We start from the raw sequence: 24,738 nt of genomic DNA on the forward strand, positions 1-24,738 counted from the left end.
GAAATGACCGAGGTGCAGTTTTTCTACTTCTCTACTTTGTTTTACTTTTGAGAGAGAGAGTGGATCTGTAAGGAACTGACAGAATCAGGAAAAGCTAACTCCGGGAGCTTCAATTAGTAAGGAATTCTGGATGGAATTTGGGCTGGTTGAGATTTGGGAAAAAGTAGCAGGGTTGTGGATACGGCCTTCTGGGCTCTGGTGACGAGAATATCTCTATTTCCTGGCACAGGGAGGGTGTCTCTGACAGCCAGAGTTCTTTCCCGTTCTCAGGGGCACGGGGAGGCCCTGAGTGCCCTTCTTGTACAGGCTGTCTCTTGCGTAACTTTTATTTATTGTAACCAATACACCAAAGTGGCACATTTTGGGGTGGCCTGCCCTTGGTCATGGTGTGACCCTGGAAAAGCCCCTCCAAGATGAAGGGCCAGCCTGGCTGTTCCTGCAAAAACAGCCCCTAGATGGCAGCCAGGCTATAAAACCCACAGGGACATCAGGAGAGCTGAGCCTGGAAATGGAATGTCTTCCTGACGAGTCGAATGTATTTCCAGTTTTCCAAGGTGAAAACTGTTCTGGAGACGGAGGCTGTGCGTATAGTCACCACCCCTGCGCACTGCAGGGAGGTATCGTTAAAGTGAGTGATTTTATGTTCTGTCTCTCTTACCACAATTTTAAGAAAAGGAGATTTAAAAACATGAAACTGAAACCTAACAATATTCCTTAACAGTTAAGCTTGCAGAGGAACACGCATGATTACCTACTGTGTTTAGTGCATCCAGAAGACAGGGCTCTAAAGTGTGGTGGTGTGGGGGGATAGAAAAAATGACAGATTGCTGTTTGGAAGAATTTGGTATTTTTTATTTCAAAAAAAAATCTTTAAAGTGCTTATTATAGGAAAAAGGTAAGAATTTGATTTGGCCACTTTTCTATTTTGTTTTTCAATTTTTTTTTTTTCCAGTTTGAATCCATATGTGGGATGGCACCATAGTCTTGTCCGGACTCTGGATTCTTGGGGACTTAACTGAGCCAAACTGTTTATTAGGTGCGTGGTTATCATACTCATTGTCTCCAGACCATGGCTGAGCAGGTATCGTGAGTGCCAGCCCCAGACTCACAAGAGGGCACAGAGACAGGTTCGCCCATGTGCCTGGTCACCCAGGGGGGTTACCAGGCTCAAGTCAACAGTGCCTGAAAAGTTGGCTCTGGGAGCTACTTTCAAGGATTGTACCTGTGCTTTGGCTGGCCACCTGAGGGTCAGAGCAGACGTTAGCTTTGCAACCAAAAGTTGCATGCTGCTGAGAGGCTGGAGCCACAACACCCTCAGGCTGGGGACTCAGCAGCTTCCAGACATGAGCCAGGACAAGGACAGGAGCACAATTCCCCTCTGAACACCTGGAGGAGGGATGGCCAGGGAGGAGCCCCTGGAAGGGGTTTTAAGAAGTGGTCAGTCCCCTCTCATGGGCACCTCTGGAAATGTGTGTGGCAAGAGTGAGAAATGGCCCAGGGGACAGCTGCTAATCTCCCAGAACCCCAGCCTCGGATGCTTACTGGTCATGGCTATTGCTCACAGGGCCAAGTCTTTGCTCCAAAAGGGTGAAGAGTGTGGGCGTGGGGAGGAGGGGCAGGAAAGAAGTTGCACAAGTTTCTACAGCAGAGGTTCGCCTGAGATGGGCCCTCCCTCTTGGGGATGATGTTTGGTGAGGGGGCCTGGCTGGGTGCCCAAGGCTGTGACTCCAGCCTGCGGGACTCCTGTCAGGGGCACAGAGGGGACTGAGGTCAGCTTTTGGTGGATGATGTGTCTTATCCCTCTGAAATCAGTTTTACAACTGAAAGAGACTTACAGATGGTCTGCTTCAACCTCACATTTAAGATCTAGAAACAGAGGGTTTAGTGATTTAGACAAAATTGTGCCATCAATTACTAACAATTCAGACTAAGTGCCAGGACATCTGCCCACACCTGGGGATCCATTATTCTTCTGTGCTAAGTATTTGTATGGTAATGTAGTGTGTGTGTGTGTGTGTGTGTGTGTGTGTGTGTGTGTTGAGTGTGTGTGTGTGTGTGTTATGACTGTGCATGTATATATGTGTAGCATAAAAGTGTGTATGCATACATGTGCATTTGTCTATAAATGTGTGTGTATGTGTGTGTTGTGTTTAAGTGTGTGCATATTTGTGTCTGTGTTTCACGAGATATAGGATTCTCTGGCTCTGGTGACCTGTTCTCCTGGCCAAGAGCCATGACCCTCACCGATTCATCCATGAGTGCCTCTTCCCCACAGTTAGGGAGACTCACAGAGCAGGGTGAGGACTGTCTTCTCCCCCCGCAACTCCCCGCCATCCCCGCCCCTGTGTGAGCCCCACGGGGTCCTACAGAGTCCTCGGGTTACATGGCAGCCGGTGCGGAAGATAATCTTTCTGTCTTCCAAGAAGGGAAGGCCAGTCACCCGAGAGCGATTCCTGTGAATCATGTGATTCTGTGACCAGTCCTCACACGGGAAACTCTTCAGAAAGTACAGTTTTAATGCCTGCGTGACACCAGTAGTGTTGTCATATCCCTGTTGACTTAACCTGTCCCCATCATGAATATTTCAGTCATTTCTCTATTACACATAAAGCTGGAGTGAACATCTTTATGCACATTTTCCCCCTGTATTTTGGATTGGACATGAAACTTTGGAGGGGGGAGGCTTTAGTCACGTGCTTAAAATCCCAGAGAAAAGGATTGATTGCTGAGTAAAAAAGTGCATTCGTGTTCTCTCTGCTGGTTTTCCTTCCCCCAGAAAACATTATTTCATTAATTAAGTGTTGATACAACTTACGATACTTTCTTACCTCATTTTTTGGTATATATAAGAGTTTTTACAATATCACTCTGAACAGAATGGGAAGAAAGCTCAATCATTCCCCCATCATGAAAGACAAAATACGTTAGTTAAGAATGTAGTTATAGTTATTGATAGTTTAGGACTTTTGGCTTTAAACTCATTCTTGGTAATGCCACACACATTTTTAGGATTGGTTTCAAATCCCAGGAACTTCCGTCATGTTTGGGTTTTTTTTCATATCTAAGCTGCAGGGTTTTCTGCCACATGGCACACTCATTTCTGCCACACTCATTTGAATGCTCGTTTAACTGACAATACTATTAGCCAGTCTGTGGGGGTCCATGTCCTTCTCTGTCTGGTTTGAAGGGCTGAGATCCTCTGAGGGCTCCCCTCGCTGGGGACGCAGCCTCACTAGTGTTCTGGGCTCTTCTCTGTGTGAGGCTCCCTTGCCACCTGGCCAAGGTCCCCACTTCTCCAGCCTCCTGACCTCTCTGCGCCTGGGAGCCTGCTGTCTGGCTGAGCCCTGCCCGCCCTCCCATTGGGAAAGCACTGGGGGGCCTTATCAGACAACAGGGGCTGTAATAGTGGGGATGCCTTTAAAGACCCCTCCATGTAGAGCATACCCAGCCCCAGGGCAAACATGCAAAACTGGTTATCTTGTAGAATGTTCAGATTTGTGGCTTTATCTGATTGCTTTTTCCTGGTGACATTAAATTATCCCCCATGAACAGGACAATGATAGACTTCAGCCTTGATTAGGTTTCCTTCACCATTTTGGTAAGAATTCTGTCCTAAAAATAAGAAATAAATGTTACCACTCTTTGCATCCAAAATCTAGAGCCTGAAACCGTTTTCCAATGAAGATGAGCCTCATTTCCTGACTCCTGAATGCTGATCAGCCCTACTGTGTGTCAGTGGTTCCCATGCTTTGGAAATTTCATGGAATAGTCGGATTTCATGAAGAACATGGGGGACTGAAACTATTTTCCAAAGTAAGACCACTTAGAAACACCGTAGCTGCCTACTGTTGTCACCATCAAAGTACAAAAAACACTTCTAAAACATTGTAATGCCATAAAAAAAAAAAGAATAAATTTTTTTAAATGCAGAATGTTAGAGTTTTAAAATAATGGATATTTCTCTCCTTTGAATGATTTAATCTTGTTTTTAATTTTTTAAGTGTTTATTTGTTTTTCAGAGAGAGACAGAGCATGAGCAGGGGAGGAGCAGAGAGAGAGAGAGAGGGAGACAGAGAATCTGAAGCAGATTCCAGGCTCTGAGCTGTCAGCACAGAGCCTGACATGGGGCTCTAACTCATGAACCATGAGATCATGACCTGAACCAAAGTCAGATGCTCAACTGACTGAGCCACCCAGGCACCCCTGAATAATTTAATCTTAAAGATATCATCCAGTGGTCATCATTAGTGATCACAGATCATTGTGGGCAGTTGGGGCTCTAAAGCTTTTTATTGTATTATTTGTCCCTAAGCTTTTGTTCTGTGTTGTATATAGAAATGCAGAGAAAGCCCCACAGGCCCCTGCCCATGAAATATTTCGTGGCCACGTGGATCCCATCCCCTGACACTATAAAACTCACCCTGTGTTCGCAGGCAGGGCCTCACATGGGGAAGACCAGTGGTTCTGGCTGCTCTTGAAACCCTCTCACAGATCTCAGTGTTAGAAGGAAACCTGGAGTCATGCACGTGTCAGACCATGGCCCTGTCATGAAACACAAAGGTCAGTGTGTCTCTATTCCATAGACTCGAGGATGGAGAATGGGAAGAGCAGGTTTTAATTCATAAGAGTGCTCATATTCCCGCCTGAACTTCCCATCCCTGTCTTTCCTTCCAGATCACATAGACACCTGGATTTGTTGTCTTTTGTTTTGTGTATTTTTTTATTTACTTTGAGAGAGAGAGAGCATGAGAAGGGAGGTGCAGAGAGAGAAGGAGACACAGAATCCCAAGGAGGCTCCATGCTGTCAGCTCAGAGCCTGACACGGGACTCGAACTCAGGAACCATGAGATCATGACCGGAGCAGAAATCTAGAGTCTGAAGCTCAACCAACTGAAGTACCCAGGCGCCCAGCCAGGTAAACATTTGTTAACACAGTAATGATGCTGTTTGCTGACTTCTTTCATCTAAAGATGAACAGTGGAAGACAAACTAAGCATGAGTCAGTATATCCTAGGTACCCACCAAAGATAGGAGCTTCTGGCATTTAGAACAGTCTGTCTCTCTATATAAAGCCTGGCTTTTTATTGAAAGACAGGAGCTCAAAATCTGGTTTTGGAAGCTAAAGTTGGAACATTTGACTTTTATTTACATTTTTTCTTTACTACTCCTAATCCTTCCCTAGGCAATGGATGCTTCTGGTTGAATCATGGGCAGGTTACATCTAAGAAAGTAAATAAAAATGAACATAAATAAACCTTCCAAAAATATTATCCTCATCACAGTTGAAACTGAGGGGCTGGGACGAAAGTGAGTGGGGAGTTAGTATTTCATGGGGACAGAGTTCAGTTTGAAATGAGGAATGTTCTGGAGATGGATCGTGGTGATATTTGCATAATAATGTGACTGCACTAAATGAAAATGGTTAAAGGGGTCACTTTTATTATGTATGTGTTACCAGGATAAAGAGAAATCAAGGTTGCTTCCCAGTGAGGAGGTGAGTGTCTCACCCCTTCCTGGAAAAAGAACAAGGAACAAGTTGGGCATGATGGCGGTGGGTGGTCTCAAAGGGGCAGTGCTGACCACCTGGGGTCCAGCTCCCTGGTGCAGTCCTGTGAGTGTGACCAGCCAGCCAGGACCCTGTGCCTGCCCCACCTGTCTAGATCATGAGCTCTGAGCAAGTAGGGGTGCAGCGGGCTGTACATCTTCCCTGCAGCAGCATATTTCCTGTCCGCCCCCTGCAAACACTTGTGTGCTGTGTAGACTGCCCTCAGTTCCTGGAGGTGGGGGAAGATGGCATTCATATGACACTGGCATTCAACCCACTGAAATTTTTTTCAACCCACTGAAATTTTAAAGTAACTATTCACTCATGTTTACTAGCAAGTCCAGTTTCCCAGGACCAGTTGGAGAGTGAACCCACTAGAACTTGAGGGAGTCGTTTTTGACTTTGTTATTATTGTTCTGAGAACATGAAAGAGAAGAAGGGGAAGAACACTGGCTTCCCAGATGGATCACTGATGAGCAAAGTTCACCAAGGCGAAGCCTGGACTCAGCATTGCATTTTGCCAACATTCTGCCCACAGGTGACCTATTTCAGTGCATTGTGCACATTTAGGGGCCGACTAAGCAAAGAAAAGCATGGCAGAAAGCCACGATGATTGGAAGCTGGTTTGGTTGACAGTCTCCAAGGTCACCTTAGTGACCAGCATTGCACCATTGTTAATTCCCACTAGCAATGTAAAAGAATTCCAGTTTTACTCTACCCTCAACAACGTTTGGTCTTGTCAGTCCTCTTAATTTTAGCTGTCTTAGTAGTTGTAGTAGGGATGTCAATGTGGTTTTAGTTTGTATTTCTCTAACAACTAATGATGTTGGGTAGTTTGCTGGTGCTTATTGGCCACTTTTCCATCTTCTTTTGATAAATATCTGTTCAAGAGGGAAATCTTTGTAACCTTTAATGTACAAACTAGAAAGTAATTCCTTGTCTATTTCAGAACAAATTTCTCTGAATGTCTGTAAAAGAATGCCATAGGGGTACCTGGGTGGCTCAGTCAGGTAGGCGGCCGACTTTGGCTCAGGTCATGATCTCATGGTTTGAGGGTTCGAGCCCCACGTCGGGCTTTGCACTGACAGCTCAGAGCCTGAAGCCTGCTTCAGATTCTGTGTCTCCGATTCCCTCTCTCTTTCTCTCTCTCAGAAATAAATAAACATTAAAAAAAAAACAAAAACAAAAACAAAAAAAGAATGCCATAGAGTGTAGTTCTAGGGAGAAAAAAAAAAAGGATCGGTAATAATTCTATCTGAAGTTAGGTCAAATTTGCCCTAAACTTGAAGGCTTCATACTCCTTCAAATAGTTGCAGAATTCTTGACCATGATCGTGCTGTATTGACCATCAAGTATAATGCCCTGCAAATTTGAATTTAGAGGCCGTGGTCACTAAACTCTTTTGTTTTCAATGGAACTCATGGTAAATGTCAGCTTACCTTTCCACACCTTACATCTGAGACAATCCTGGGTGATCCTGATAACCAGTAACCAGCAGAGTGTGACCCCAAATCCAACAACCTGAATGTATACTTTTCCCTCTAATAGGAGCCCCTCAGCTCTGGCATTCTGGCAATGTGATGATGCCCATGGATCTTGTCTCACAACAGTGCTTTTAGGTGTCTGCCATAAAATACTTAAGCTTATAAGGCGATTGGGCATTGAAATGTATTTATCAAAATATAAAAATGAAATAGGGAACATGATAATATGAGTGCCTCCAGTAGAGGATCTTCTAAGTGCTGTAACTTGGAAGCACTGAAAAGCATTTATAATTTTGTAAGTTATGTGGATTTTGTAAGTTATGTGATTTCTCATGATCACAAAGTCGTGGGTACTACAAATATTACCTCAGTCTGTTGGTGACAAACACACTTGAAGGGAATGCCAATTTTCAGTCAGTGCTTGATAAAAGAAAGATGCACTTTTCACCCATATAAATTTGTGTTCTCTGCCATGAATTCTGTACCACCCAAAATTCATTGTTAAAGATCTAACCTCCAATATGATTGTGTTTGGATGTAGGGTTAAAGGAGCCCAGGGAAGGCGGCCCTAAAATGTGCCACTTTGGCATATTTATTATGATGACTAAAAGTTACTCAAGAGACAGCCTGTGCAGAAGGCCACTCGGGGCCTCCCCCGGTCCTCTGAGAGCAGGGAAGAACTCTCCCTGTGGCAGGCGCCCTCCCTGCACCAGGAGATAGAGACATTCTCGTCACCAGAGACAGGGGCATTCAGAGCCCAGAAGACTGTATCCACACCCTGTTACTTTTTCCTAATTTCTCACCCTGCCCAAATTCTGTTCAGAATTCCTTACTAATTGAAGCTCCCAAAGTTAAGCTTTCTTTGTCTAGTCAATTCCTCATAGATTCATTGTCTCTCTATCTGAAAAGTATAAAAACTGCCTGTCTAGGTCCTTTCTTTAGTTCCCTATTTTATAATTAGGCTTCTGAGTGCAGGTAATAAAACTTTGGGGTTTTTTCTTCTATTGATTTGTCTCCTAGAAATGTAATTCTTAGTCCAGCCTGAAGACCTCAAGGGTAGAGAAGAGTTTTTCCTTCTCTTTTCCCGCTATAGCTTCAGCAGCAGATTTTGTAATAATATCAAAATTAAGGAGAAGTTTTTGATCACAGCCTCTTACATTGGTCCCTAACCCGGGAAATGCGGATGTCCCTGCCCAAAGGCATGAATCTTGCGGAAAGACTCCTGGTAGGTCCTTTCTAACTAAACAATAAGAATTCAGGGGAGTCGACCAATGAGATGTCTTATTTTGCCTGTGCAAAGTTAGGGGGCAGTTAGATTCTTCCCTAGCCTGAAATAAAAGAGGTCACCTACCTTCCTTTAGCCATGGTCTGGGAGACACATGAAGAGGGCCCCATCCTTCAAGGCCAATCAATGCCAGAGCAGAGGAAAGGAGACTCAGGAGAGAAAGCTTCTTATGGTCAGTGAAAGTGTGTAGTGTTAGCCCACTGTCCTGGGCGGAAGCGGTGGACCCTCCGTGTCACTCCTTCTCTTCCCCGGGGATCTGACTTCAATGTCTCAGCATCCTTGAGTTCTGCAGCAGCATCAGTGTGGGGAGCCCTCGGTAAGGTCCCCTTTACAGACAGGAAGCCTGTCTTCCCCTGATGAGGTTTACAATACCCCATCACCTGCTCTGACAGTGGCCGCCAGGTTCCTTTGAGTTCAAATGCAAGAAGTCTTCTTTATCCTGTTGATGACAGGCGTGAGCATCACACATGAGACTGACAGCAGCTGGCCCCCAGCCCGAGACAGCAAGGGTCCGCAGAAGATGTGTGCTAACAGGATCCCAAGACGTTTGTAAGGTTCTTGTTAACTCCTAGGGTTTGTCCGGTGAGGGTTTGTCGAGGGCCTTGCTCACTGGAGAGAGAAGGAAGTGCACCCCAAGTGGGAAACACATTTTAACTTGGTTGGTCACTGTGAAAGCATTAGCCCTGTGACAAGGACAGGCTCTAACCCATCTGGAAATGAGTGTACAATAACAAGAACCTATGATCACCCGTCCTCAGTGGCAGTTCAATCAAGTCCTGTTGCAAGTGTTACAATTTTACGGAAGTGTCTACACCATTGTCTGTTTCTAATTTGAGTCATCTGGGGAAACACTTGAAAAAGGAGGTTTGTCAGGGAGCCCGGAAGAACCGAGCTGCTGTGTTGGACTCTCCCCAGCCCTGTTTATTGAATTCGCCACTGTTATTTGTCCGGGTTAAGGTTTGTTTTTTTTTTCAAAAGCTGACTGTGTGCATGTCACCAGGACAGTAGGACAGCTAAAGTCTGGCAATGAGGGGCTATTTTTGCGGAAGCAGAATTAAATTTAGCCACAAGTGACACAATCTTACAGATATAACCTAAAGGCTTAGTATTATTAGTATATGTAATCAGCCTATGTAGTGTAACAAATCTTTGGGAATATTTCTGTGCAAAAGAGGCTATCAAGCACTTATTAGAATAGGATCACAGATCTTTATGAAACTTAGACAAACTAACTAAATTAAAAAAAATTTTAATGTTTATTTTTGAGAGAGAGAGAGAGAGAAAGACAGAGCATAAGCAGGGGAGGGGCAGAGAGAGAGGGAGACAGAATTTGAAACAGGCTCCAGGCTCTGAGCTGTCAGCCCAGAGCCCAATACAGGGATCGAACACACAGATGGTGAGATCATGACCTGAACAGAGGTCAGACACTTAATGACTGAGCCACCCAGGTGTCCTACTTTCCTTTTCTTAACAGCAAAATGTATCTCTATTTCTTATGTCCTTTTTTTCTCTGAAAACTTATCTCATTCTCCTGACATACGAAGATATTTCTCTTATCATTTTTAGTAGTTTTAATTACTTATCTCAATTATATTTTTTAACTTTAGAAACCTAGACTTCTGGTGAAAACTAAGTAGCAAGCCATGGTGATCAACCTGTCATCAGAGCATTTTTTAATTTGCAAACTTAGGAATGTATTTAAACATTTCTAGAGGCATATGCCTTTTTAAATGTCTTTAATGTAACATGAACATATGCAAATATTTGTAATTTCTCTGCAACAAGAAGCCAATAGTAGATAAACCTATGTTTAGTAATTAATGTCCTAGTGTTTTGTGTTATTTGGGAATGATCTAGATTTTTAATGAATTTAACTTAACTCATTATTTAAAGGAGCAAACCTTTTAAGGTTTTATGTTATCAAAAAGATTAGAGGAAACTATTATTTATTCGGGAATGTTAAAAAAAAAAGGCCCCAAATTTTGTCGACTGGGTTCCCAATCTGGTGCTTAACACAGAAACTAACTGCAGTTTCAACCTCCCCAGGAGTGTAGTTGTAACCTGTCGTCAGGGAGTTTACTGTCTGGTCCAGTGAGTCTGCCACTTGGGCCGTCTCTGTCCCCCCCAAGAAGGGGAAGTAGCTTGATAAGACAGCCTGCTTTGTCCCCTAGAAAGAGGCATTGCCAGGAACAATCCTTTTCCATGGCTAATAACTCTCTGGCCACCCCCTTCTTCTATAAAAACCTTCCATTTTGTACCACTCCTGGGAGCACACTTCTACCTGCTCAGTGTGGTCTTGCCTGATTCGTGAAGCATTTCAGAAAGCCACTTAGATCTCCAAATTTACTTGGCTGATTTTGTTATTTAGCAGGAGGAAGAATTTCCTCTGTTTTTAAGTTCTTTGAGTTGCGCAGGTTAGTTTCTCAGGTAGAAGGACTCTCTGTTAATGCCCTATTTCTGCTAAGGCAGGAATGTGACGGGGAGGTCGAGTTTTTCCTGAATCAGCTGGGTTTTGATTGCTTTAACTCAAAATAATCCTTATGCCTCAGTGGCCCATCTTGGGACAGCCTCTCCTTGGCCTCTGTACTATTTAAAAAATTTATCCCCAAACTTGCTATTTATATTTAATCTGCCTGTTTGAAGCACTATGTGTTGATTAGTTACAAAACAGGTTATTAAGCATTAGACATAGTCCTTATCCTAAGCTATTTTGTTGTTTTTGTTTTTTGGGTTTTTTTTTTTTTTGCTGATGACAGATTCTATAAGAAATAACAAATTTATTTGGCTAGTCACCTCATGTAGAATAAAAGTCTTTGTATTGATTGTTGATAACTCTAAAGACAAGTTTGGGTTAATTAAACCACCAACCTTAAAGTAGCTTTAATATCAAATAATTTCTTAAATCATGTGAACTTGAAAAGCACTTAGGTTGGTTTCTACCTCTTAGAGTTTTAGAATGCCCAGTGCTTACTGTCACTTGCCTTCAAACCAACCAAATAGAGGTCTTCACAAAGTAATTTTAGCAATGCCATCCGAATATAGAAGCATTTATAACACAGATTGCAGACCTTCTAGATTCTGTTGTAAAATTAACTGCCATGAAATTTACCAGCTGTAAAGGGTGTATCTACTTTTATTTTTTCTGTTCAGTGGAATAAGTTAAGGTTATTGGTCTAGATGGCTGAAGCCTGTTTTCTTTTTAATATTTGTAGAGAAGACCCTTAAGAATTGTATTTGTCGTTGGCAAGTCGGGTTTTCTGGCCTTGCTCGCCATGTTTGCGTGGTAACAACGATCTCCCTGGAATCTGCACTGTGAAGAGATGGCCCAGATAAGAAATTCCTGGAGAAGACCAGCAGAACACTGAAAGTTTATATTTTGAAGGCACAGGGGGAAAATGCAAGCACTTTCTAGAAGGACTTTTCATCTCTGTAGGGCAGAACTTTTACAATACTTATAAGCCTTTTGAGATAAATAAGGGAGGTTTGAAGATTGATAAAAAGGATTGGAGTTCTCTGAATTGTTTTTGGAACCAGACTTCTGGTCCAGTAAAGACTAGATTCGTAAAACAAGGACAGCTGTTTTTAGCTTCTGAAAGAATTGGCTTGTTGCCTAAATAATAATAAAGGGCTAACACATCCATCCCTATGAGGAAGTCTTCTTTTCCTCTGGATGGTTTGCTTAACAGAGAAGCTGAGCCCCTCCCCCACCCCGTCCCCCTGCCAAAAAAAGTCTATCAGGCTCTGATTATCAGCTTTTAATTTGGCCAAATTTTTTATTATGGAGTTATTAAAATTAAAAAAAAAATTTGTCTGATTTTAGCCGGGACAAACAGGAAAGATTTCTGACAGTGCTAAACAAGCCCATGGTCTCACGTGGCATCCTTAGAGGTGTAAACAGCACGGTACTACTTTTACAAGCTCTGGAGCCACCCCCAAAGATCATTGAAGACAGAGCCGAGGAAGTGGAAGGCCAAGCCATGAACCAGAGGGACAAGAAGAAAATGGTTTTTCCCAGGAAAAAAAAGATCCATATCCAATGGGTCTGGACTTGGAAAGGAAGGGATATTGTGAGTGTTTATTTCCCTTTCTCATATAGGCTCAGGAGGAATTGATTTAAAAATGAAACAAACTCAACAAACTCAAACAAACTCTTGGGAACCCTGCCCAGGTTTACGAAATGTTTGACTGTGGGCCTCGGTTCAGTCCTTAACCAAGGATGAAAGGCATCTCAGGAGGATCACCTGTAACCTCAGGTGGTGTTCCTGGACAAAGGTGAGTGTCTCAAAAGGCACCTGGGACGGGGAAGTAGCAGATGGAGTGCTCAGGGAAAGGAGGGTTGAGGAGGTGGAGGACATAAGTCAGTCTTACAGTCTTCGGTCTTAAGCACCTCTCATGTTTCTAATTGTTCAGTAGCCTTTTCTAATGAATCTTTCAATGCAACTATTTTGGAATACTGAAGGCTTTTGGAGTCTTCTGCATGCGTATTAAAGTAGGCCCCCCATTCTGTTTATTTAGATTGGAACCCCTGACTTTCATGTACACTCCTTGAAAGAACAGTCCTGTCTAACTGGATTGTTTCCTGTAATGGCCAGTGTAATTCTAGGTTATTTTCTAATTATTCTTTTCCATCTTTCTAGATATGTTTACCATCTGGGATTACAATTCTTAGACTTAAATAAACAAGTGTGCCAGAAAGGATTGCAGTTGATTCTTTATATATCCAGTTAGCTAAGCCTTTGGGTTTCTAGGAGCCAAACTAATACCTAAAAGGTGTAACATAATAGGTATACCTAAAAGGTATAAAAGGTATATAACATAATAGGTATACCTAAAAGGTATAAAAGGTATAACATAATACCTAAGAGGTACCACGGGTTGGGGACTGTGTGGTGTTTCACAGGGTATCTAGTGGCATGAAGATTTTCTTGATGCTGGTGGGTGACCCAGTGCCCATGTAACTTGTTTCATGGCTGATTTATCCTATCACAGGAGACTTCTTGAGGTGGTGGGCCCTCTAACAGCCTTTAAATGCTGAACTCATGTCGATCAATTTTTGTGGCTTTTTAACCTCCAAGATCCGGCTGTTAGCAATAGCCTTTATTTACACAAAACAAGGCAAACAAACATGTACCTTCATTTATCAGCAGCACTGTGTCTCGTCACTAGGAAGGCCCTATGAGCACCACCATCCATTCCCTTGGGAACCTCTTGCTGAGGAATGTGGCATGAAAGGCAGGGGTTGCCTCAGGGCGACCCTTCTGTCAGCTCAGTGGAAGTCCTGGCAAACACACCAGCACCATTGGGCTCCTGGCATAACCATCTGCAGCTCAAGCTGGCCTGACCTGTAATGGAAGGTCAGTGGGATCAGGAGCTCCAAGGCAAAGATAGAGACAAACAGAATGGAGCTCTGACCCGGAGGAGCTTACCCACAGCGCTGGGAAAGGAGGAGAAGGCCATGAACCTAAGGCTTGTGGGCACCACACCTGTTTCTCCTTGCTGGGTGTGTTGCCAGAAGTTTTCTCTAGATCTTGTCCCTGCCACTAAATCAAAATTCAAGTAAAGTTGAGAAATGAATTGGATTTCTTAGAGGATTCATGAATCAGGCAGCATCCCATCTAGCATATAGAAGGAAACTCTCCTGAGCTAAACAAAAGAAAGGTTTGAAAAGGTAAGGAAAAGCATAAAAGGAAGAAAGGAATGTACTAGCAAGGAATGCATTGTTTGGACAAGGTGGCCCTGTTAAAGGGGAGCAGAAAGGCTCTCAGTAAATTCCCCAGCATGGACCAGGAAATTCCAGGTTGACTCTTTCAGGGTTACCTTGCTGGAGGTTGAACCTGCAGTTGTCTTGGTTTCCTGACCTGGGCCCTTAACCTAAGCAACACCATTTTGGGCCTGTGGCTCTCTGTTCAACAGCCCTCACAAGGAAGCGGTATTAAATTAGCCCTACTCTATGCTCATGCCTAACATGTATTATCTCATTTAATCTTCACAAGAATCCTCTGAGGAAAATCTAATTATTGCCCCATGTCCTCACTGAGGAAACTGAGGCTGAGGGTGTTGTGGAACCTGCCTGGGCCCACACCAGGAGAGCTGTAGAATGGCCCTGCTGGCCCAGCCCTGACTCCGAGCCCATGTGCAGAGTCCCTTTGACCACTGCTCTCCCGGAGCAGAAAAGTGCTGGAGACAACGCATGAGGAAGATCACTGGGGTGTCTCACTAAAGTGGGTCCAGAGGAGGTGCCAACCCACTGTTTAGATATGTGGAATCCTGTTTCTAAAGAAAGCAACACTGGTCGTCAGAGGGCAAATTCGTGGTCTCCTGATAAATACGTCCTTGCTTGAAATAGCTATTTATCTTAAACTTGTAAAGTTAAATCTCAAGAAAAACACTTTAGACATCGAGAAACATAATATCCATACAGAGAATGGGGAAGTGAATGCAGTTCCTATATTCTGCTTTTCCTCCATCTCTTAATCCAGTTTTGTTTTGTTTTTCAATAACTTGTTTCTATCTGTTTTGAGAAGGAAAAGGAAAATAACTGTGAGGGGACTGGAAACATTACAAACTGCCACTCCATCCCTGGACATCCTGCTCATCTGTCTCCTTCAGTCCAAGGATTTAGGTCTTGCCCATCATATCCTGAGTTTTGGAGATTTCCAGTCCACTACAGATTCTTCCAAAACCCAGAGGCATCCCATTCTGAGACACTGATAACACCTCTCTCTGTGGGTGCTGCATTCCTCCCCCTGCCCCACCTTTGCCTGGAATAAATAGGAACCACTAGGCTAGATTATCCTGCTTTCAGCCCTCCAGGAGACTTTAACCCAAAACTCTAGGACTAAAGGACATGCAGGCTGATGCTGAAAATCAATCTGGGGCTCCCGGTGAGCTTCTTCTCATGGACCACCTGCCCATCTCTTGTAGTCTGGGTAATTAGTAGCTTCGGGTCCCAGGGATGAGCTGTACCCTCCCTTCTCCCTCCAGGGTCTTGTTCCCGTTCGGCAGGCTTGTCTCCCTGGGGGCCAGTGGGCAGATACTACCTACCCTAGGAAAGGTGGGAACGCTGCCAAGAAGCCCCGCCCCCCAGCCGGCTGAGCCAATCACCTTGAGGACAGGTGGTCAGCGCTGGGCGATCCGGCGGAATCATGGGCCTTAAACCGACAGCCTTGGACCCACTTCGCGACCCAGTGGACCCCCAGCCCTGTACTTGGGACTGTGCCTACACAGCTACACCTGCCACAGGTGAGGCCCAGGGTTGGGCTTGAGTGGAGGGCCAACCTGGGAACGAGGTTGGCCACCAGCCTTAGGATTTGGGGTTCGTGGCTCCCAGGAGGTACTGTCCCTGGCCTGGCCCCACCAGACGCTGAAGCCAGATCTCTGCACACCAGGTTGTAGAGCCCGCTGAGTCATGGCCCCTTGTCCACATGCCTTAAAACTGGTGGGCAGGTTCCAAGGCGGGGAGTGGAGCATCAGGCCCCTCGCACATCCCACATCCTCCACAGCCCTGTGTAAACATTTGATAAATGCAATCTTTTTACCCTACCACAGGGCTCTAACACCTTAGAAGAAAGGAGGATGCCCTTTTAAATGGATTGTTCTAATCAGAATCTCATTTCTTTTCCCTTCCTAGGTTTTTGAAACATGCATCCTTCTCCTTCTCTCTTCCTGGCTGCCCTTTGCTTGGGAATAGCCTCAGCTGCTCCGCAACTCAACCAGAGCTTAGATGAACTATGGTCCCAGTGGAAGGCAACACACAGGAAGCTATATGGCATGGTTGGTAACATCTAACCTGTCCAGAGGGACCCCTGCAGAGAACAGTCTGTGCTGTGGGAGTTCATAGCAAGGAGTAGCTTCTTGAGGCCGCTCTTACCAAGGCAGTAAGCAGGGCTCCTTGACTGTACACAACGTGGGCATATGTCCTGCTGTGTGGTTGCTGGAGAACAGCTCGCAGAAGCATCAGTCCATCCCTGGCTGTGGTTTCTCCTCCTCTCTGTGAGCACATCCACTTGGTGCAGGTGAGTTGGTTTTAAATAGAAATAAAGACGTGTGATTGTATCTTCCCTCTAGAATGAAGAAGGATGGAGGAGAGCAGTGTGGGGGGAAAATATGAAGATGATTGAACAGCACAATCGAGAATACAAACAAAAGGAACACAGCTTCACGATGGCAATGAATGGCTTTGGTGACATGGTGAGTGTGGCATGGATTGGTGAACATTTTGTTTTTCTGAGTACTTTGCCAAAGTAATCTCAAACTTGTCAACATCCTACTTTCTTTTCCTTGAAGACCAATGAAGAATTCAGGCAGGTGATGAATGGTCTTCAAATCCAGAAGCACAAGAAGGGGAAAGTGTTCCAACCACCTCTCTTTGCTGAGATCCCCTCATCTGTGAACTGGAGAAAGAAAGGCTATGTAACTCCCACAAAGAATCAGGTGGGACAGTATTCAGCAGGTTCCTCTCAAGAGTATAGGCAAAAGGGATCAGTGTCCTTGCTGTGGTAGACTGAGAAATAATGTGCCATTTGCTATGTTTTAGAAGACTTTGAGATGTATGCTCTGTTGTCAAGTCCTGCTATTTGTTTTGTAGGCTGAGAACTTTTTACTTGGGTTTCAGGGTCAGGGTGCTTCTGGCTGGGCTTTTAGTGCAACTGGTGCCATCGAAGGACAGATGTTTGGGAAAACTCACAAACTTGTTTCACTGAGTGAGCAGAACCTGCTGGACTGTGCTTGGTCTGAAGGCAATGGGGGCTGCAGTGGGGGCAACATGGATAATGCCTTCCAGTATGTTAAGGACAATGGAGGCCTGGACTCAGAGGAATCCTATCCATACCATGCACAGGTAAATGGAGCTCCTTATCTTGCTATAAACTTGAACACATTCAGGGAAAAAGGGATGCCATATTTAATTTTCACAATTTAGACTGTAGCCTTTATATCTGCAACTGTCTTGATCTCATGTTTCCCAGGATGTAGGTGGTAGTAATAAAGTCTCTACCCCTTTACCTTTGAAAGCTCCAATCTTGCAAATACAATCCAGAAAATTCTGCTGCCGACATAACTGGGTTCTTGACAATCCCTAAGACGGAGTACAAACTTATGAGGTCAGTGGCAATTGTGGGTCCCGTCTCTGCTGCTATAGATGCAAGCCTGGATACCTTCCGGTTCTATGACCAAGGTAAGGATTTGTCTGTGTAGAAATTTAGGCAGAGAAATGGAAAGACCGTCATCACATACAGCAAGACTGACTCTTTGGCATGTCGAATTTCACATAGAATTTTGGGGGGTGCGTATTTAACACAATTGTTTATTGTATACATGTAATATTTGTGCCTAATGTTTCTATCTGTAATGACTGGAGACACAACCTCATGATGTTAATCACTTCATAAATATGTGTAAAAGGCTACATAATTTACTACCTGATTTTGAAGTTACTAGAACTTTCAAGTAATTCAAATGATTCTACTACTGAAATTAAAACTTAGTTCAAGTAATTCTGTGTTCTCTGCTGTTTCCTTAGGCTGACATCCTAAAAGTAGGTTTCTGTGAATGGTCTTTTATGGCTCGTGACTAGTTATTTACAAAACAGATTGTGCCACTTCATATTCAGCTGGTATTAGACGAGGCCCTAAGTCTCTTGCCTGGCTCAAAAAAGATCTGGCTTTCATTTTTTAATTTTTTTTTCAAAGTTTATCTATTTATTTAGAGAGAGAGAGAGAAAGAGCGCGCGTGCATGCTCACATGAATGGGGGTGGGAGGACGCAGAGGGAGAGAGAGAATCCCAAGCAGGCTCCACACTGTCAGTGCAGAGCCTGATCTCACAAGCTGTGAGATCATGACCTGAGTCAAAACCAAGAGTCACATGTTTAACCCACTGAGCCACCCAGGCGCCCCTCCCCGCAAAAGTCCTGGCTTTTAAATTGTATCTGGAATTACGTCATTTCACTGCATTTTGAAATGCCTCCCTTACAGCTGTGGATAGGCTGAGTTACTATCACACATCATGTGGGAATCTTCACCCCAGCACTGAATTTTACTTTCCAGGCATTTATTATGATTCAAACTGCAGCCATGAAATCCTACACCACGGCGTTCTGATAGTTGGCTATGGCTTTGAGGGAGCAGAGTTGGATAACAAAAAGTATTGGATTGTCAAGAACAGGTATAAAAGCCAAAAATACTTACCCTTAAAACTGAAAAAGGAATCCTTTTTGGAATCAGGGTTTGGGTACAGGTCTCAAACCCCTGAGCACACTTGTAAAATCTCAGGAACCCAGAACCCCACTTAGGGAAAACACAGACATATTCATGTAATGACAACAAAGTAAGATACTGTCTCAAGCTTGCTAGGGTCTTGATATAGTTTTGGTACCACTGCGTTTCTAAACCGGGAATTTTATGAATTCTGAAATACATCTGGCCCCAAGAGTTTCTTCTTTCTGTGTCTCCATTTGCAGTCTGTTAAAGGTCTGGGGATAGAATTCTGTGCAGGGTTAGAACTCAATGATGAACAAGAATGGTCTCTCCTATTCTTCCTGAATCTGCTGTAGCCTCTGGTGCACTGCTCAATATCAGGTGCTGTCGTTCATAAAGATAAATGTGCTTGATTGTGTGAGTAAAATAGCAAATGCTGTCTTCTTTCAGCTGGGGAGAAGCCTGGGGCATAGATGGCTATATACTGATGGCCAAAGACCGGGACAACCACTGTGGTATCGCCTCCTTGGCCAGCTTTCCTACTGTGTGAGACGATGCAATAAAGAAGGCCTTGACTGGGGACAGAGTATGCAGAAGAGGATTTTACCTTAACACTGACCAGAACTTCCTGTGTGGGATAAAACACTTGAAGGGCTGAAGATCCAAGTTGTGAACTTTATACTGGGAATGTTCCCAACTCTCTCATTATTGTTGTAAACAGCCTTGTAGGAATTTGTCTAATGGCATGTAACATTTCATGTTTTAAAATGAAGTGTGTAGTTTTATTCTTTAAAATAAAAACATTTCAAGGTATTCAAGTTTTTAATACACTCAATTTTTATAGAGCCAAAAATGTCACTGGGCTCTAGGGACATAACTGAATGTGCCAGTGGCCCACTAGGAGAATGCTGAATGGTGTCTGGTTCTTGTAGTTGTAAATAGGCACATGTCATGGCAGCTGCCCTTTGCCTGTGTCTGTCCCAACACTTGAATAGAGCAAAATGTGAACAATGATCTATAAGGAAAAAGGTTAACTATTTTAATAAGGAAAAAATACACACTAAGTGAACATACATACATTGAATTTCCAAGGTAGAATAGTGCCTTAAATATCATGGTCATTTGACCTAAATGGTTACAACCCACCCAAGTACAGGACAGATGTCACGGTCAGTTTCAGGTGCATCTTCCCCAAATGCCAGAGAAGATCATGTAACCTCTTTGTGGGTGAGGAAGAACCGGACGCAGTGGGTTACAGGAATGTGTACCTTGGGTCCACAAGGGTTAAGGGTAAACCCCAGACACGAGGCCAGCTTCAAAAATAGAACTGGGCCTCAGAGGTGGCAGACAGGTGAGGACATCCAAAGTGATCATCTGAGGCCTCAATTTACACCTAGCCACTCAAGCCCGGAATCGATTAAAAGAAGACATTCTGCCTACTGTTCGCAGGCTAAAGAAGTGCATAGTTCCATTTTCTCTCTGCAGGTTGACTCATGTTCCCACTCAGAAAGCATGAGGAGAAGATGTAAGGTTGTAGTTAATAGACCCCGTAACCGGTCATGAGCACATGAGGTGGAAGACAGCAGGTCTCAGCCCACAAGACCTCCAGCACCTTGAGACAAGTCCCTCTGGACTGGGCCACTTGTCATGCCGGAAGGACCCTCCATGAGACTTCCCTCCTAGACGCTTACATTTCCAACTGTTTAACCTAAAATGACAAATGTGGTGTGTGCAGGGAAATTCTGTGGGCTTCCTGACAGTGCGGTCAGGGGCAGTCACAGGAGAGGTGGGGACTCCCCAGCGGAATCCCTTCTGCCAGGGGGAAATTGTATTGGAACAACCAGAACTGATGCAGCACCTGCTGGGTCTCAGCCATCACCTGGTGGAAGGCACATCCCCAACCGCCAGGAGGAGCAAGTGCTGGGAGGGGGAGGAGGTAGCTCAGAACAGCAGGAGGAAGAGGTGTCTGATGAGAACCCAGAGGAGCCAGTCAGGGGGACAGGAGAAAAGAGGGGTGTCTGAGCAGAGGCTCGGGCTCAGAACCCCGGAGAAAAGAGACAGTGTATCTAGAGAACATGGAAAGAGAGTGAGGTGAGGGTGCGGGGGGATGAGGCTGGGTCCACACGAGGGTTTTAGGACAGGGGGGCACCACTGGGGAAGCAATGGAGAGACTGGTTATCTGTTAATGTAAACACACTCTCGGAATCCTCGCAGCTCTGTGATTTTGTCAAAAACCGTCTCTCCCGTTTCCCACCTGGGCTCAGGGGCATGGTTCTTCCTGGAAGTCTCTCCAAGAGCTGGAACCCCCTGTTGCTTGGGAATGGCTGGTGTCCACGCAGGCCCACTGGTGGGATGTCCTAGAGGCATGTGTGGGCGGGGCGTGCAGCCTGGGCTGGTGACCAGAGCGCTTGCCCAGCCCTCCCCATTGCTTGGGCTCCCACAGTTTGAAGGCGTCTCCGAGTTCAAGTCCCAACAACAGGTGTGCCAGGATGCTCACAAGGAGCTCCAGACTCCTATGGCCTGACCTTGCTCCCTGGTGAGACTCTGCTCCTGCAGGTATTTGGGGCCTGTCACTAGGGATGGCCCAGGGACCCGGAGACGGGCTGAGACCCTACCTCATGATGGGGAGAGCCAAGGCCACTGAGCAGAGGGGCGTGTGGGATGAAGACAAGGCTGGGGCCGTCTTTGGAACATGCAGTCTGCCACAGTTGGTCTCTGAACATCCCTTAGGAAGGACTCCACACTGTCCTGGGAGTTCAGACCAAGACTCTGAGAACATGTGCAGATGCCGATGTGAGGGAAACCAGGAAGAGCTGGCTGATGTGTGAACTTCAGATATTAGAAGCTTGTGTACTTTTCAAAGTTATGTATATTTTTTAAACTTGTGAAAAGTTCCAAAGTGCATCTTCGGAGTTTTCAGAATGGTTGTGTTTTCTAACTTTGTCTCCCTTTGGACTGAGCAGCTTTTCACCAGCACTGCCTTCAAGGTCATTTGAACGAGTGAGCTGGAGTCAGTGGAGGGCGGGGCACAGACATGCCCTCCCTCAGCTGCCCAGGAGCAAGCCAGCCTTGGGTCAGAGAGGCTTCTGGAAGTTCTCTGGGGGTTCAGCAGTGTGCCATGGCTACCATGCCTCTAGGGTCTTCAGAGTGCAAGGACCAGAGGGGCTCAGGCGGAGGGGATCCCCTCAATCCTGCACACCGGACAGAAGTGCTGGCCAAAGTCAAGGTGCCAAGATCAACAGCACACAAAACAGAAAGGGCCACAAGTCAATTATTGCACAGTGTCCCCCGGCACCTGGCGGTACAATTATAGCCAGAATTAGGTTTCTGCCTTTCCCCTGTCACAGGAGAAAAGGACACCAGTGCCCTCAAAAGATTTGGTATGTTAGTAAGCTGTGTGTTACAAACTAGGGGGAGAATGTTCTATTCCACCTGGTGACATACTCCTAATGGATGGTGTTGCTCACAGGACATGGTGACTGCAGTTCAGATGCTTTCCCTGCAGGGGAGGGGGAACCAGGGACTGACTTAAAGGGAAGGGGAAAGGGCAGGCTTTGAAGGTTAAATTAGAGGGTTGGGAGGCAGATTTGCTCTGGGGTCAAGGGCTTATCTGTAACACTACATGGCATCAGGGAGAGATCCAGCTAGCGCCCCATTTCTTCCCGCCTGGTGGGCAGCTCTGGGATGGGTGACTGTGTCACAACAGAACGTCTTCAGCCTCTGCGCTGACTTGGGTCACAATTCAGGGGAATTACTGGTAGGCTCCCCCAGCCCTTTCCCTCCCCTGCAGGGCTTTGTGTCTGAACCTATTGGAATTTGCGGCTAAGGGAGAAGCTAGAATAAGGACAGCGTCAAGTTCTACAGAGCACTGGGCAGGGGGAGGAGTTCACAGATGACAAGTACCTGCACAGATTATGTTAAATGTGAATGGAATGGCCTCCCTGTGACATACCAGAGACATCAAAGGGAATATCTACAGTGAAATATAATGTGTTGCAGTGTATAAATGCTGGGGCCCAGGGCATGAGGGTTGTAGTGAAATTGGCAGGTATGGGGACCCGTGCACGGTCACTATGAAGTGCCTGCAGACACCCGTGCATCCTGGAGTGCTGGGATGGCACGCGGACACTGTAGCAGCTTGTCTACCTGATTTTCGCAAGTGAGGGTAGGAGCTCGTGAGGGGTTATATGTATATATTTTTTACCAATTTATTAAGCATTTGCATTCTTGGAAACCTCAACTGTTGAGATAACACACTCTCCAAAACAGGCTGGGTCATATGTGGCATGCAGTTAAGCCTAAGGTCATGTAATCATAAGCAAGTTTTTCTCTTAAATAAATGCTCAGCAGACTCTCAGCGCTCAGGTGGACCCAGGGAGTTGTTACCGTCCAGGACATGTGTAAACGTGTGTGGACACATAGCACCCACATCCACGAGCACCCCCAACATCAAGAACTGAAAACGTAGCGCCCATTCCCACCGTGCCCACTAGGAGGCAGTGTTGCCATGTGGAGAAGGAAGGTCAGGGTCACACAGAGAAAATGGGGAAGGAGTGGAGTCTGACAGGTGAGCCTGCTGGGTGGTCAGTGGAAGAAGCCACCGTGGCTCAGCGGGAAGAGGCCAGCAGGACATCCCCCCTCCCGGGGTGAGAGCTGGAAGCAGTGTCTGCCAGGCCTGAGACCACAGGAGACTAAAAGCAGGCAGTTCCCTCTGAGAGGCTCCTGCAGGTCCCCCTGAGTCCTGTCATTTCTACACACCCCTTTATTGAGCACCTCCCTGCCAGGTGCTGGGGACACGACTTTCTCCTCAAGTTGGCTCCCAGTTGAGGGGGAAGATCATCCCACCACACCCCACCTGGGCTGGAGCCTCCTGGGGAAGAACGTTCTGGAAGAGAACCCAGTAAAAGCAGTCCCCCGGATGTATGGAAGTTAGCAGGTTAAAGCGGAGGGACCATCCTGGGTCAGGGAAGGACCCTGAGCCTGCACCCCACACTCCAACAGGCCCCTGTTCTGGGGCCAGGATCAGGCTGGGGGTGGGAAAGCAGGCTGGCTGTGAGGGTGGATGGAGCCAGGGCGGCGAGACCCGTGTCTGACTGTGCAGGTGTCCAGGTGGGCTCTCTGGTGCACAGAACACCTGCCCACACTGTCCTATCAAAGTGCTCTTGTTGTCTTTGGGGTCAGTGTTCACGTGTCTCTGTGTCCCCAGGACACGGATCTGGGTCGGGTCTACACTTTCCTGTTCCCTGCACTTTGCTCAGCCCATGGGGGCCTCCATAAATGTGTGCTGATGAGTGAATGTGTGAATTATCCTGCTTCTCTCTGCAGGGCTGAGAGAGGACAGTGGGAAGGTTACAGGGTCCCCGGCCCCACCACAGCATCGTGTTTGTACCTCCTGATGCCGCTTCTCAGCATCTGGCACCATCATGGTGTCGTGAGGGAATGGGACCCCTCCACACAGAGGAGCAGGGGTCCCTGGCCACTCTTGACGGGCTGACCCTGGTTCCCCTTTAAATTGACGGCTTCACAGGAATTACTCCACCCCATTTCTTGTGCACCAAAATGCCATGGACACGGGCACCTCCCTGATGACAGAGAGCTCACCGGTGGTTGCCAGAACCCGGGCAGGGAAAGGCGGTGACTGGTTATAGCTACGGAGCTTCCTTAGGGGGTGGAAATGCTCTGGAACCCAGAGCAGGGCTGGTTGTACACATAGTACATGTAGTAAAGCCACAGAGTTTCAGTCCCTCTAAAATGGCTAGAATGGTCCATTACCTGTCGCATGCACTTTACATGAATTGTTTTTAGATGCAACGGGACAGAATCAGACATGGGTAGCATCGCTGACCAGGGTACCACTTCCAGGTGTAAAATAAGTAAGTCCCAGGATGTACTGTGCAGGATGGGACCACAGTTCATTACACTCTATTGCATATTTGAAAGTCCCTAAGGGAGTAGCTCTTAAAAGTAGTTATCACAAAAAGCACAGACCAGGCAGGAGTTCTGAACCTGGGGCAAAATTTAAAATCTGCTCAGGGCCTTGCTTTTTTCTGTAACACAGCTTCGGTCACCTGTGTTCAGGATACACACTGAGGACCCTTCCTCCAGTAGCTGAGATCCTCCCAGAACCTCCAGGGTGGAATCAAAAGCAGCTGTTGGCCCTCTCGGGGTCTGGAAAAACCACCCTGGTGAGATCCTTAAGTGTGGGCTGCTGAGAAACTTCAGAAGACGAG

At 45.8% G+C, this 24,738-nt stretch overlaps 1 protein-coding gene across 1 annotated transcript; it reads left to right on the forward strand.

Moving 5' to 3' along the window:
* Positions 1-15,420: 15,420 nt before the first annotated feature.
* LOC102972109 (procathepsin L-like) lies at positions 15,421-19,334 on the forward strand. Its single transcript, XM_042963927.1, has 8 exons — positions 15,421-15,556; positions 15,945-16,087; positions 16,382-16,504; positions 16,601-16,747; positions 16,929-17,153; positions 17,327-17,489; positions 18,359-18,476; positions 18,959-19,334. Exons 2-8 carry the CDS (start codon positions 15,956-15,958, stop codon positions 19,056-19,058), a joined length of 1,008 nt encoding a protein of 335 aa, XP_042819861.1. The 5' UTR covers positions 15,421-15,556; positions 15,945-15,955; the 3' UTR covers positions 19,059-19,334.
* Positions 19,335-24,738: the final 5,404 nt, after the last annotated feature.

The sequence above is a fragment of the Panthera tigris genome, chromosome D4 (genome assembly GCF_018350195.1).
Source record: "Panthera tigris isolate Pti1 chromosome D4, P.tigris_Pti1_mat1.1, whole genome shotgun sequence".
In the NCBI taxonomy this organism is placed as follows: Eukaryota; Metazoa; Chordata; class Mammalia; order Carnivora; family Felidae; genus Panthera; species Panthera tigris.